We start from the raw sequence: 14,429 nt of genomic DNA, 5'->3' as shown, positions 1-14,429 counted from the left end.
TGCTGAAATACCCTGGCGATTATGTCATGGCGATCTTGCGGTTTTTGGCCCCGTTCCAACTCACGTTCAATTTCCGTCCACTTCGGATTGCATGTTAACGTAATAAATAAATCCGGAGTTCCATAATTTCGCACGTACGTCATAGCGTCTTGAGCGTATTCGTGCATGTGGCGTGGGCTTCCGATATGAGATGATGGGAGAATCGTCATAAGTCCAATATTCTGAACATCACCATATGAATGAATAACATCACGCAAGTGTATATAGTCCTCAGATCGTAGCTTTGCCTGATTGAATCGGATGAACGCTAAACGTTCGGTCTCGACTTTGACATACATGTCGACAGCGAATTGTTGGAATAGCCGGCAGCACTTCAGAATGACATTCTCCTCATTTGTACGAATCATCATACGATATGCATAGTAATTCATTGCGCTTAGATTTTTATTCGTTGATACGCCTGAAAATGCAAAATTAAATGAATTATTAGTGGAAACCAATAATAGCAATAATAAGTGTGTGAATATTGTACCTGTAATTGGATCGACCAACTTCAACGTGATGTCGTATCCGTCCTGCCCTTGCCAATAAATGATTGGATATTGTAACGCATCGTACAAACGATGTGTCTCGTTTACACGATGCATGATATTGCTTCTTCGCTGAACGACAATGTCTCGCGATTTAGTTAGATCGCCAACAATAATTGCAGCAACATCATTAACGGTTGGTGCATTGAATCTTCGCACATGTTCACCTGTTGGGGAACAATCCGCTCTTATGACATATTTGTGTTATTATTGGTGGAAAAATGCTTGTAACTGTTCAATAATTTGTCTCTTTAACTGTTGTGTTCCCTGTATATTGCACCGCACATTCAGCTGATCCACCATCGACGAAATGAAATATATTTGCAGAAATTGATGATTGATTCATCTGGTCTTGGCACCATTGAACCATGCAAATGATATATTTGTCCTTGTATCTGTAATTGCATACAATCATTTGTTGAAGAATACGGTGTCACTTCTGATCGTGTGATGGTGTAGTGTGTGGTGTATATGTAGTTGTTATGTGTAGCAATTCATTTTGTTGGTGTGATGATCGCTAACCTTGCAAGTCGGCATGAATCCGTCTTCTCGAATGATATTAGCTCCAAAGGAAGTCATGCGAAAGCAGTTATTGTATTCAAGGATGTGTTGAAGAAAATGGCTAGAATCGGGATCACTTCTATCAAACAATGGTTTCAGTGGCTGTGGTGGTGTAAGTAATGGATCCGGATGGTTTGACTTTTCCACTTGCGCAGCACAATCCAGCCGTTTCTCTTTTGAACTTCAACGCATTGCAATATCGGCATATAGTCGTCATTTGTCCAATATCTAAATTTTCATCGTCACTGTAGTTCGCAGTGGGATCATATTGGAATGCCAAACGATTGTATGATGCCAATGATCTTCGTGTCCTCACGCGTTGTCTCAATTGGGCATTTTCTCTTGTTGAAATTTGTCTTTCTTCGCTTAAGTTCTGTGAATAAACTTGTTGCTGGCTTGCATGTCTTGTGCGGCGGCCAATGTTCGCACGGCGTCCTTTAGGCATTTTGGACTATGGACAGATTGGTGAATTTAACCTCAAATGCACGATCCACATAATTTACACAGTTCAACTTACCTCCTTAATGAGAAATGCCTGCTGTAGAAATTAAATGAAAATTTTCACAATTTGATTTTTGAAGTGAAACTTCTTTACGCGCGCTTGGCTTGGGGAGTAAGCTGTCGAACGCGTTACGAAAAGTGTGATCAGGCGAGGCGAACGGTAATTTCTGGTACATGTGTACATGTGTACGCATACATATGTATGTACATATAAATATATATGAATGCAAGAACATGCAGATCAATGCGCGCGCATGTAATAAATTATGTATATTGATAAGTTATAAAATCATGATTTAAATTTCTGAATGCGCACATGCGTATACATAATAAGATTATGATATGAGCATGTGCAGAGACATAAGATTAATATGATAGAAGATGTACATACATGCATAAAAAATTTGTTTATGTTCTCTGTGCGAGAGGTGTGTTTTGTACACATTTTTCGCTGTTCAAAATGAAATAAATATAAACGAAATTCTTCGTTGGGAGCGTATTTCTGTCTCTGCCTATTCTCTGCTTCGGCATATATGCCATGTCATCATATGCCGTAAATACATATATTTCTGTCTCTTCATATTCTCGGTTAGAATATGTGAGAGAATTGTAAAAATGTTAAAATTGCGAGGCGAATTCCGACCTACAATAAGGGTATTCCATCAAACTCATAAATGCCTTGTATATATTGTTGTGATCAATTTAATATCTATTAGTAGGAAATATAATATAACACAAAAATATTTATTAGTATAGTATATTATGTAAAAATTAAATAAAATTATTAGATATGCAAGTCAAAATTGACTATAAATATTACTATGCATGCATTCATACAAAATTATACTCAAACTCCATGGTTACTTTTAATTGCCAAAGTCTCAGAAAACACGTATCGGACTTGAGCGATCCCGCAATTGATTCAAGCAATATCCTGTTTTTATCAGAAACCTGGTCAAATGACGATGAAAACATTGAGATCCCGAATTTTGATTGTATTGCGAAATTCAAGCGTAAAAATGTTAGATCAGCAGGAGTGGCAATTTATCAGAAATCGAATGATACCTCGAATATAGTAACTTCGAACATGGACATTCTATTACGACATATTCGTGAAGTTGATATTGGTCAGTCATCAATTGGTGATATATGTGCTGCTCACTGTATTTTGGACGATGGAACAAACATCATAATGGTAGTTGTTTACATTTCGCCCAATAACACAGTTAATAATATCATAAAGTTTATATACAGAAGGCTTATGGTCGAGTAGGTTCTGAAGAACTAGGAGAAAACTATCATACGTTGCCACTAATCTTAGCAGGAGATTTCAATATCAATTTCGCATCCAAAGATGGACAACTCTTGATAAACTTTCTACGAGATAAATTAGAGTTACAAATGAATAATGACCGTAATGAGCCAACTACAAGACATGGAACAACAATCGATGCAGTTTTTTCTAGATTTCTGTCTAATTTTAATTCTAAAATATATGTATCGTATTTCTCGTATCATAAGCCTATTGTCTCGGTTTTACAATCAACCACAGTAATTACTGATGTACCCAATAATGAATAAAACAATGAAAAAAAAATAAAAGATCTATGGAAAAATATTAATTTACTAATGAAAACATAAAATAAATTTAAATATTTGTAGGAAATTAATATATGTATATGTGCATACATGTATATTTTGTACACACACATTCATATATATATACATATAGATAGAGCGAAAGAAGTTTCACTTCAGTCGTGCGGTCATAAGCACACTCACTTTTTTCCAATTGAAGTGATAGGAAACGAATAACTTATTTTTTTATTTTTTTTCACAATTTCACAGTGAACACAATACCGGTTTGTCACATGAAATTAACTGAGCAGAGAACAATGAGTAGCTGGTAAACAATCACGCACCGGCGCTATATTCTTAAAATATTTGCTTGTAGTACATGCTGTGTATCAGAGAAGGCACTGTATATAAAAAAGATTTTCCTGCTTCTATGTTGAAATTTTTCCTGAATTTTCTTTGCTATAAACCTTACGGAGCTCGAGACCTTACCAACGAATGCAAAACCGAGGAAATCGGTTCATTCGTTCTGGAGTTATAGCGTCAGGAAGGAAAACCCTACTTATTTTTATATATTAGATATCGTAATGTATAAAAAGAAGCTTATTCGCTTTTTCTCCAAGCAAATTGGTTAATATTTTAAGGAGGTCATCCCATCTGACGTCTTGTTTTTAGGATTTTTCTCTACGATCAGTGAATATATAGAGCTTTAAATTTTTTTTATCATTTATTAAGATATACTTTCACAGTATAAATTTAAATTTTCAGCTAAATATTGGGTAATTGAAAAAGTATTTTCGTATTTTGTCTGTAGATGTCGTTGCAGTCGTATATCTCCAGTGTTACCAATCACGTTGTGTCATACCATATACAGGGTCCGGCACTTAAAGTGTAACCTACTTCAGCGTTCCAACGTTCGCGCAGCTGTCGCAATGGAATCAACTGCTTATAAATTTGCTGAATGACAGTTAAAAGTATTGTTCACAAAAAAATTTTTCCAATTGAGCAATTCGATAGGGTTTACTTGACCTACCGTTCATACGAGAATCTAAGTCACCACAAATAATGGTTTTGGCCGCTGTCACCGCAGATAGGCGCTCTCCATCCTGGCGTCAAAGTAAATGCGACATATTATCGGGAAAGTGTTCTGGAGGCTGCTTTGAAGCCGTGGGCAAACAAACATTTCGGTCGCAAACCATGGACGTTTCAACAAGACTCAGCACCGTCTCACAAAGCGCGAATGAACCAAGAATGGCTGAAAAACAACATTCCGAACTTCATTACGACCACACAATGGCTCACCAGATGTGAATCCAATGGATTATTCTCTGTGGGACATTTTGGAGAGCAAGGGCCGAAGTAAAAAATACACCAGTCTCCAGATGCTGAAGAAAGCCATTGTCCGTGAGTGGGCCAAAATACCGGCAAGTCACATTCGGTCAGCTTGCGATTCGTTTTTTGACCGTCTCAAGGCCATAGTTAAGGCAAAAGGTGGTCATATCGAGCAAAAGTGATATGGTTCAGAATTTATTATTATTTTCACACATTTTGTACTTTAAAATAAATAAAAATAATTTTGCAAACCGAATTTATGGCTTTTTTAATTGGTAGTGGTGGAAAGATGAGATTCATTTAATCAAAAAGAATTAAATTCGGGGAAGTTGAAAAAAAGTTACAGCTGTTCAAAAATGAATAAAAATAATGAATAATATAATATATACATATATGTATATATCATAGTGGTCGAATTGTTTTTTGTCCTTTCGTCCGTGCAAGCAATAACTTGAGTAAAAATTAAAGTATTTTGCATTATAAGTAGTAAAACACAGATGAGAAAATCTGACTATTATCAATTTGCTGCAGGAACATGTATTTGAAGTTTAGCAATTTATAAAAGCGGTCATGGCCCGCTACTTAATTAATTTATTGCAGATAACTAATAAACCTCTATTGCTAAATAAACAATTTTTGACCTGCCATTCCATGCGTTGGTGGTACGACCCTCTTAATCTTTAGAGAAATTAAAAAAGTAAAAATTTTAATTTTTCTAAAAATTAAGAGGGTCGTCTTTACAGAGATTAAAAAAGTAAAAATTTTAATTTCTCTAAAAATCCTATAAACATCCCATGTGATGTTGTTTTAAAGATGCAGCAGTTAAAATATGAAGCTGTGCATATCTCAAAAACGAGTTGACCGAATAACTGGAACTTTTAAGGGAACATGTAAACGCATTGAATGAACTATGAGAAAACAAAAATTCCTATAAGTTCTATTTTTTTATGGCAAAAAACAAACAAAAATCAAAATTTTAAACTTTTTTCAAAGGTCTCACGAAAGTCAAATTTTTGGTATAATCATTTGATAATAGTCCATTTCGTATATTTAAGCTTACAGATTAAAACCCGCGAGTGCAAGCCATTTTTCCTAAGCGGGGATGTTCAAATCACTGTAACTCATATTTTACACACTCATATTTTACACTTAAGCATAGGTCGTAATTTTGTTCATTTGCCCTTAAAACACTCTGAAATAAATTTTTACCTTATTTGGAGTGCGATAACCCGGGCCGACTTGCATCGGTGGATATTCACGGTTTTCGTCATTTGTTCTCAATTATTCTCGCTATTAACGCGTTTTGTTATACATTTAAAAGAAGGCAGTGGAATTAAAAAGCAATAAAAAATTTGTTTTCTTAATTGGAAAAAATTCTAAAAAAATACAAGATATTTACCAGCCCATTGAGGAGGATTTTAAGAACAATTTAGATAATTTATTTGACTGATGAATATTGAAGAATATAGATATTTTTACAAAAACAACGGTTACCAGGGCGTCCAGGGTGTTGTGAGCAAATGTGTTTCGGAGGTTTATCATCATCTGTTACTGTGCAAGATTCTATTCAAATGCAAGGGCAACAAGTTCAACTTACCAGCTCTGATGAAAGCCTTGAGGAACCCTTCGCATCCACCTCTCAAATGGAGTTCAGAAACTACTACAAAACGAGGAAGGAAAAACTTTATAACGTCTGAATTAGTTGCAGCTTTAAATACATGTCAATTAAGCATAAGGGATTCTGTCTATATACTTCAGGCTGTATAAGAAGAACTAGATCTAGGTGTGATAATTTTCAGATATACAAATCGTCTATTCACCGAAATCTATAAAATCAGATTTTCTGAATAATATGCCTGAAATAGTGACCGTTCACTGGGATAGGAAATTATTACCTGGACTTGACGTGAGAAGTTCTAAAGAAGAACGCCTACCAATCTCAAATAATGTGCTAGTACAGGGCGATTGAAGGAGCTTATGTACTTTTGGAACAAAAACTAGACAGGAAACTACGTTTACGAACTTGTTTTAAAATGTATCTTCGAAACAAAAATCCTCAAAGTCACAAGTAGCCCTGATATCACACTGTCCATGAAGTTTAGAGACAACTGGAAAACTATTAATCCTGCTGTCATTGAAACAAATACCGATATCGTCACACGAAATTGTTGTAATTTTATAATCAAGAACTGCAAAAAAACATCATAGGGAACTAATTGAACTATCTATTATTTTCTTAAGAGGAGACAGTGAAAAAAAATTAAAATGAGACCTCATAGAGCAAAAGCAATTTCTGCTACTCTGTGCTCAGGAGCATAGAAATCTGTATCCAGATTGTGAAAAAAGACCCTCAAGGGAAAATATCCTGCTTGATCTGGAATTTTATATTCTTTTAATAAGTATTTCATAAAAAATTTAATATTAATGTTAAAAATACCAATTTTCAAGATCTTCAGAGTCCTGTCGGCCCGGGTTAACGTTGACGAAGGAGGATGAAATTTTATATTTAAGTAAGTCTAGGTAGCTTTAAAAGAAATAGGAGGTATGTATTTCGATTTCTGAAAAATTTTTTTTCCTCCCATATAACAATACTGTCCAAATCAGTCCAATGAGAAAGGGCATAATAGGGACAAAATGGAAGCGCCATGCTTTAATATATTCTGGTTATAATAAAATTGTAAGAGCATAAAATAAAATATTCCTTATTTAAATTTTAATTGAATACCAAAAAATGTTAAATCAATATCCTAGATTCAATCAGGCAATTTACTGCATATTTAACCAATGTGGAGAAAAAGGCGAAGATTTATTTAACTTAGTTCCATTTTTTGAGTACAATTTTTGTATTGGAGAATTGGAGAGGATGGAGTCAATTGTAGAAGTTCACGCAAGTGCGGAAAGTTCTCTGATCGCCATTCACTTGGGAGTGGCCAGAAACGATTATTTTACACATGGCTCAAGCAACTCACGACTTAAGGTCTTTGACCAAGTATCCTCTGGGTAGCCTAAGAACATCCGTGCGAAGGCGAGCTACAGTGAGAAGGCGAAACATCCCCTACATAGGGGAATGCGCTGGGTTTGGAACCCACCATGTAAAAAACACTTCCAATGGCAAATTACCAACAGCCTCGGAAGAGAAATCCCCCTTTTGATGACGGTCATGGCAAACGAAATAAGCACTACGCTATTAGGGCATGCACCTGGAATGTCCAGTCCCTTAATTGGGAAGGTGCCGCTGCCCAGCTGGTTGATCTCCTCGGGAAAATAAAGGCTGACATCACCGCCGTCCAAAACATGCGATGGACGGGACAAGTACAGGGACGAGTAGGTCCTTGTGGCATTTACTACAGTGGCCATATAAAGGAGCGCAAGTTTGGTGTTGGATACGTAGTGGGAGAGAGACTCCGTCGCCGAGTACTGTCATTCACTCCGGTGAATAAACGTCTAGCCACAATCCGCATCAAAGCGAAGTTCTTCACCATATCGCTGATTTCCGCCCACGCCCCGACGGAAGATAAGGACGATGTGACCAAAGATGCCATCTATGAGCGCTTGGAGCGCGCAGATGAGAGCTGCCCCGCCACGATGTCAAAATCGTGCTTGGCAAATTTAACGCCAAGATGGACAAAGAAGGTATCTTTGGCACTACGGTCAGTAAATTCAGCCTCCACGACGAAACATCCCCAAATAGGTTGAGGCCGATCAACTTCACCGGTCCGATTTTCTACTCAGCTTGCACTCCTGCTCTCTGAGAGCACTCGTCAACAACTCGGTATAAGGGAACTGTGGGACGGCATTTCAAACTCCTTACGTACAGCTGCAACCGAAACCGTTGGTTTTCGGAAAGTACAAAAGAACAGCCGGAGGAGGAGTGCCGTGTCGCAGCGGAGAGAAAACAGGCTGCCTACCTCGCAACGTTACGATCGACCACTACACGTGCGGGATGGGATAGATACCGAGAGTTGAAGAGGGAAGCGAGACGCATTTGTAGACAAAAGAAGAAAGAGGCCGAAATGCGTGAGTATGAAAAGCTTGCCGACAGGGGTAATGCTCGAAAATTCTACGAAAAAATGCGGCGGCTTACAGAGGGTTTCAAGACCGGAGCATACTCTTGTAGAACCCCCAATGGTTATCTAGTTACCGATGCACAGAGCATACTTAAATTATGGAGGGAACACTTCTCCAGCCTGCTGAATGGCAGTGAACGTACAACGCCAGGAGAAGGAGAACCCGATTCCCCGATCGATGACGATGGACGTTCCATTGAAGAAGTTCGAATAGCAATTACCCGTCTGAAGAACAACAAAGCGGCAGAGGCCGATGGATTTCCGGCCGAGCTATTCAAACAAGGCGGCGAAGAACTGATAAGGACCATGCATCAGCTTTTTTGTAAAATATGGTCAGACGAAAGCATGTCCAACGATTGGAATTTAAGCGTGCTCTGCCCAATCCACACAAACGGAGGCCCCACAATCTGCGCCAACTATCGTGGGACAAGCCTCCTCAACATCGCGTATAAGGTTTTATCGAGCGTAGTGTGTGAAAGATTAAAGCCCACCGTCAACAAATTGTTTGGACCTTATCAGTGTGGCTTCAGACCTGGCAAATCAACAACCGGCTAGATATTCACCATGCACCATGAGAATCGACACACGATTTCAAAGCTGCTTTCGACAACACGAAAAGGAGCTGCCTTTATGCCGCGATGCCTGAATTTGGTATCCCCGCAAAATTAATACGGCTGTGTAAACTGACGTTGAGTAACACCAAAAGCTCTGTCAGGATCGGGAAGGACCTCTCTGAGGCGTTCGATACCAAACGAGGTTTCAGACAAGGCGACTCCCTATCATGCGACTTCTTCAATCTTCTGCTGGAGAAAATAATTCGAGCTGCAGAACTTAATCGAGCAGGTACAATCTTTTATAAGAGTGTACAACTGGTGGCGTATGCCTATGATATTGATATCATCGGCCTCAACACCCGCGCCGTTAGTTCTGCTTTCTCCAGACTGGACAAGGAAGCAAAGCAAATGTTTCTGGTAATGAACGAGGGCAAGACGAAATATCTCCAATCATCAAACAAACAGTCGTAGCACTCGCGACTTGGCTCTCAAGTCACTGTTGACAGTCATAACTTTGAAGTTGTAGATAGTTTTATATATTTAGGAACACCACCAACAATGTCAGTCTGGAAATCCAACGCAGCATAACTCTTGCCAACTGGTGCTACTTCGGACTGAGTAGGCAATTAAAAAGTAAAGTCCTCTCTCGACGAACAAAAGCCAAACTCTGTAAGTCACTCATAATTCCCGTCCTGCTATATGGTGCAGAGGCTTGCACGGTGACATCAATTGATGAGTCGACGTTGAGAGTTTTCGAGAGAAAAGTTCTGCGAAAGATTTATGGTCCTTTGCGCATTGGCCACGGCGAATATCGCATTCGATGGAACGATGAGCTGTACGAGATATACGACGTTGACATAGTTCAGCGAATTAAAAGACTGCGGCTACGCTGGCTAGGTCATGTTGTCCGGATGGACGAAAACACTCGAGCTCTGAAAGTATTCGACGCAGTACCCGCCGGGGAAGCAGAGGAAGAGGAAGACCTCCACTCCGTTGGAAGAACCAGGTGAAGGAGGACCTGGCTTCGCTTGTAGTATCCAATTGGCTACACGTAGCGAAAAGAAGGAACGACTGGCGCTGTTGTTAACTCGGCTATAATCGCGTGAGCGCTGTCTACGCCAGTAAAGAAGAGTTATTTTTATCCATGCATTTAGTATTGGCCAAAACTAAAGCACCTCCTACTGTGTTTTTTTATGTTTAAATTTTTAAAAATTATAACAGGACTATTTGGACAATTATTATAATTTACAATTATGTACATATGTATATTAATTAATAAAAAATATAATATTAGTTAAATATTCTTTCGAGATACAAAATTTTAAAGAAAAAATTTTTCAAAAGTATAAATCTGAGTGGACAAAACTAAATCAACCCTAATATTTGTTAGGAAAAATAGTACCAGGCTACTTTAAAAGTACGTTATTCGTTGAAGACGTTAGCAATAAACCGGTTAAAATATTATTAAGACATTTTGTAAAGAGATTTTTGACGTCGTCACTGCTCAGTTGCGATTTAGAGTTTAAGAATCAATATTGGCGGAAAATACTTATTCAGCCGACTTTACAAATAAAATAATAAGTGATTGACAAAACGGTTTATCTCAACATAAAATGAGTTAAAAATATTTGGTGAATAGATCAGTGGTGTCCCCGATTAATATATAAATTTCAGCAAACTGGCAATGTAGTTTCTCGGCACAGCTGAGGAAGACAGCAAAAAACTACATAAAGAGACGATTCATTGATCAAAAGGTTACTCAAATTTATCTCACAGTCTTTTCCAATCAAATACAGAAACACTTTTGTTTACTAATTAATGCACGAACAATTGGAAGACGAGCTGTTGAGGGTGGGTTGTTCTGTTGGCTTCCCGCTAGAAAGTCCTTTACTTCAGCAAAAAATTAAAAGGCCAAACTCACATTTGCGACAGCTCAGATCGATTGGAGTTTAGGTATGTTTACCTGTATCGACGTATGTTAAATATAATTACTTATAAATTTGGATGTTATTTCCGAACATTTTTGCGCCAGGTTTTTGCATTTGGTGCAGCAATCATTGCAGCTGTCAATTGAATAAAATGTAGCAAGTAAAGGAGGTATTAGTCTGGGTGTATCCCAACATTTTGTACTCTAGCAACTTGCAAAGATCAATGACAGGATTAAAAATCTATTATGCGATGAAATCGTTAATATATTACAATCAAATTTAGTATTTTCCCTCCCAGGGTTTTATCAACGTACTTCACATACAATCACCAATCATGTATATTAAAGTCAACCGTATGTTCGAAAATCCTGATATTTGTTATATGGCGGCTAGGGCAAGTTTTCGCCTAATTTTATCTATTTTAGATATAACGATATACTGCTAGATATAGGTAAAACACGCTCTCTCATTTCTATTGAGATATCTCACATCCGGAAGTTCGAAAATCTTTATACAAGGTGCTTTCCAAAGTAAACAGGACTTTTTGAATCTAGAGCTTCATGGTGGCGTCATCTATGTGCCGACTGGTTCCTTAGAATCTACTATCTTTATTGATTGCCCATTTTCATGACATTTCATCGATTGGAAGTGAAGTTATTGCGTTTTAGGTGTCAGTATGTTTGTGTTATCGGTGCGAAAATGAGCTTCGAACAAAGAGCCAACTTTAAATTTTGTTTTAAAATTGGTAAAACTTTTTCCGAAACGTTTCAATTGATGAAACTAGTTTATGACGATGATTGCCTATCCCGTGGTTCAACGTTTTCAAAGTGGTCGTGAAGACATAAATGACGATCAACATGTGGACCAATCAAAATCCGTGATCACCGGAAATTCCATCGAAACAGTGCATGAATTCATCAAAAATCAGCAGAAATCATCATAGAAATTCATGGAAATTGAATTAAACAACTCCAAAACATCGATTTATCACATTTTGACCGAACAATTGGGAAAGGTATGTGCACGGTTTTTTCCGCACACATTAACTGACGACCAAAAATTGCTCAGAATCCAACATTCGAAGGACATCATTAAAGAGCTCAAAAAGGAGAAAAACTTCCTTTACAATATTGTGACTGATGACGAAACGTGGTGTTTCCAATATGATCCCGAAACGAAACGCCAGAATGCTGAGTCGAAGGCACCGGACGAGCCGAAACCCAAAAAAATCGCGCATGGAGAAGTCAAAAGTGAAGACAATGCTGATTTGTTTTTATAGACTATTTTGAATAAAATAAATTGATTTTGCCTAAAAAACTATTTGTTCTGTTTTTCCTGTTTACTTTGGAACCTTGTATTAGGTATGTGCTAGGGGAAATATTAACCCTATTCAACCCATTTTAACACACAGACATCTATGAATTTCAATTACATATCTCACACATTTAACGTTATTTTCGTTCCTAACTTAACTATAGTTACTGGGGTACACATATTCGGCACCTATTGGCTTGAGCAGTTTTGGTCCGATTTGGTCAGAAGATGGCATACCATGAAGGTACTATTCATAAAATTTTGTTCCGATACATTGGTGATTCATTTGTATACCGGAAAGTGAAGGCAATTAATGGAGTTTCAAATTATGTTAAATGGGAAGTAGGCGTGTTTGTAGTTCGGTTTCATCCATTTTAGCACCGTAACATAGGAGTTTGAAAAAATCATATTTAATTTGGTAACGAAATATGTATAAGATTTTACGTAAAAGAGGGCGATGCTACGCCCATTGCCCAACTTTGACTCCGGCTTCTATAAAGCTATTTCAGACAATCTCGGAGGTAAAAGTAAATGTCTATAGCGCATTTAGTTATGAATTTATCCCGCTTTTAGTAGCAGTACCGTTAAAAGGGGAGTGGGCGGCGTTTTTATCCGATTTTATCAATTTTCACACTATCCGCAGAGGTTGTTCTAGGTCTTATCTTGTGCGAATTTGGTTATTTTAACTTGAATGGCTTGGGAGATATATGCATTAAATCTATTACACAGGAGCCCATGCTATTGCGATCCCCTGTGTCAAATTACACCTCTATATCATAATTTAGTGCTTAGTTATGGCATTATATAAATTTTCGTTTAATGGCGTTTTGTGGGCGTGGCAATGTCCGTTTACGCCCATCCATTATTTTTTGCAAAGAAACCCTTGCGTCAAGATTCATTGCGATATCTCAAGTTTTACTCAAGTTAGAAGAAAATGAAGAGACTCAGTGCTCTTCAAACACCATGAACATAACCATGATTTTGGCTACAATGTCGCAGATATCAACGTAAATGGCAGTACAAGTGTCGACGCAGGTGACTTCACAAATGGCAGAAGAGTCATCACAAATGTTGGTGCAGTTGATTGAGCGGCTATTAACACAGTTAGAGGCGCAAATATCAGCACATGTTTCCTCACAGTTGAAAGAACGGATGCATGGATTTCGGAATATCAGAATAAAATTAAAACTGAAGTGGATGAATTGAAAGATCGTCTCCAGGAGCTACGATTCTAGTTCCGTTCTATGCTTTTAAGCTTCAATTCGAAAAGCGGCATATTTAAATAATTGGAACGCCGCAGATAAAGTATCTGTATTGTTTCATACATTAAAAAACTTGAAGAGGAGATATTACAGACAAGTTCATACTGCGAGTCGATCAGTTATAAAACGTTGATGGGTGCATTATAAATACGATATGGTAGTTTGCAGAGGAAGCAAAATCGTCCTCAGAAAGTCAATGAGCCCTGCAGAAACATTTTTTACTGAGATTGATAGGTTATCTCACTTAGCTAATGCACATAAATCCGTGAAGTTCATCTAGGAAACGAAAATTCAGACCTTCGTTAATGGAATTCGAGACGACACTACAGAAACCGTTTCGTATGCTCTGACAGAAGAAATTGCGTCTTTGCTTATTAATCTAACTTAAACCTCATCAAGTAGAAATAGAAGATCACACCTGGGTGAACCAATTACGGAAAAAGTGATCATGTTGCACGCACCTATAGCCAGTACAATTATTCAGTTGGACTTAAACGTAAGGACGAAGATCAAGCAACTGTCAAATCCAACCAATCGTTATAGTAAAGCGAGCCAGTCGAAAATGGGACATGCTGGCTCCCAAATTTGTGTGCCTTGTAATATCCGTTTCACAAATAAGCCGGAATACGAGTAATGTTACCGTTATCTAGTCTAGGTATTAAAAAGATTACACTGGAATATCTGTTTGGTATACCTCGACGATATCATAGTGTTGGGCAAAAGTTTCAAAGAACATCTTAAGAAC

General features: G+C 37.7%; 1 protein-coding gene across 1 annotated transcript in view; it reads right to left on the bottom strand.

Annotated features, from left to right (window-relative positions):
- The window catches only part of LOC120781491, a 41,484-nt gene extending 40,030 nt beyond the window's left edge, over positions 1-1,454 (bottom strand). Inside the window, exons 1-3 of the mRNA XM_040113716.1 lie at positions 1,113-1,454; positions 533-985; positions 12-460 (exon numbers count right to left, since the gene is read on the bottom strand). Coding sequence (XP_039969650.1) covers positions 12-460; positions 533-647 — 564 coding nt within the window. The 5' untranslated portion in view covers positions 648-985; positions 1,113-1,454. The remainder of the gene's footprint in view (positions 1-11; positions 461-532; positions 986-1,112) is intronic.
- Between the last annotated feature and the right edge of the window lie 12,975 nt (positions 1,455-14,429).

The sequence above is a fragment of the Bactrocera tryoni genome, unplaced genomic scaffold (genome assembly GCF_016617805.1).
Source record: "Bactrocera tryoni isolate S06 unplaced genomic scaffold, CSIRO_BtryS06_freeze2 scaffold_7, whole genome shotgun sequence".
Taxonomy (NCBI): Eukaryota; Metazoa; Arthropoda; class Insecta; order Diptera; family Tephritidae; genus Bactrocera; species Bactrocera tryoni.
This window is presented reverse-complemented; position numbering and strand designations above follow the sequence as displayed.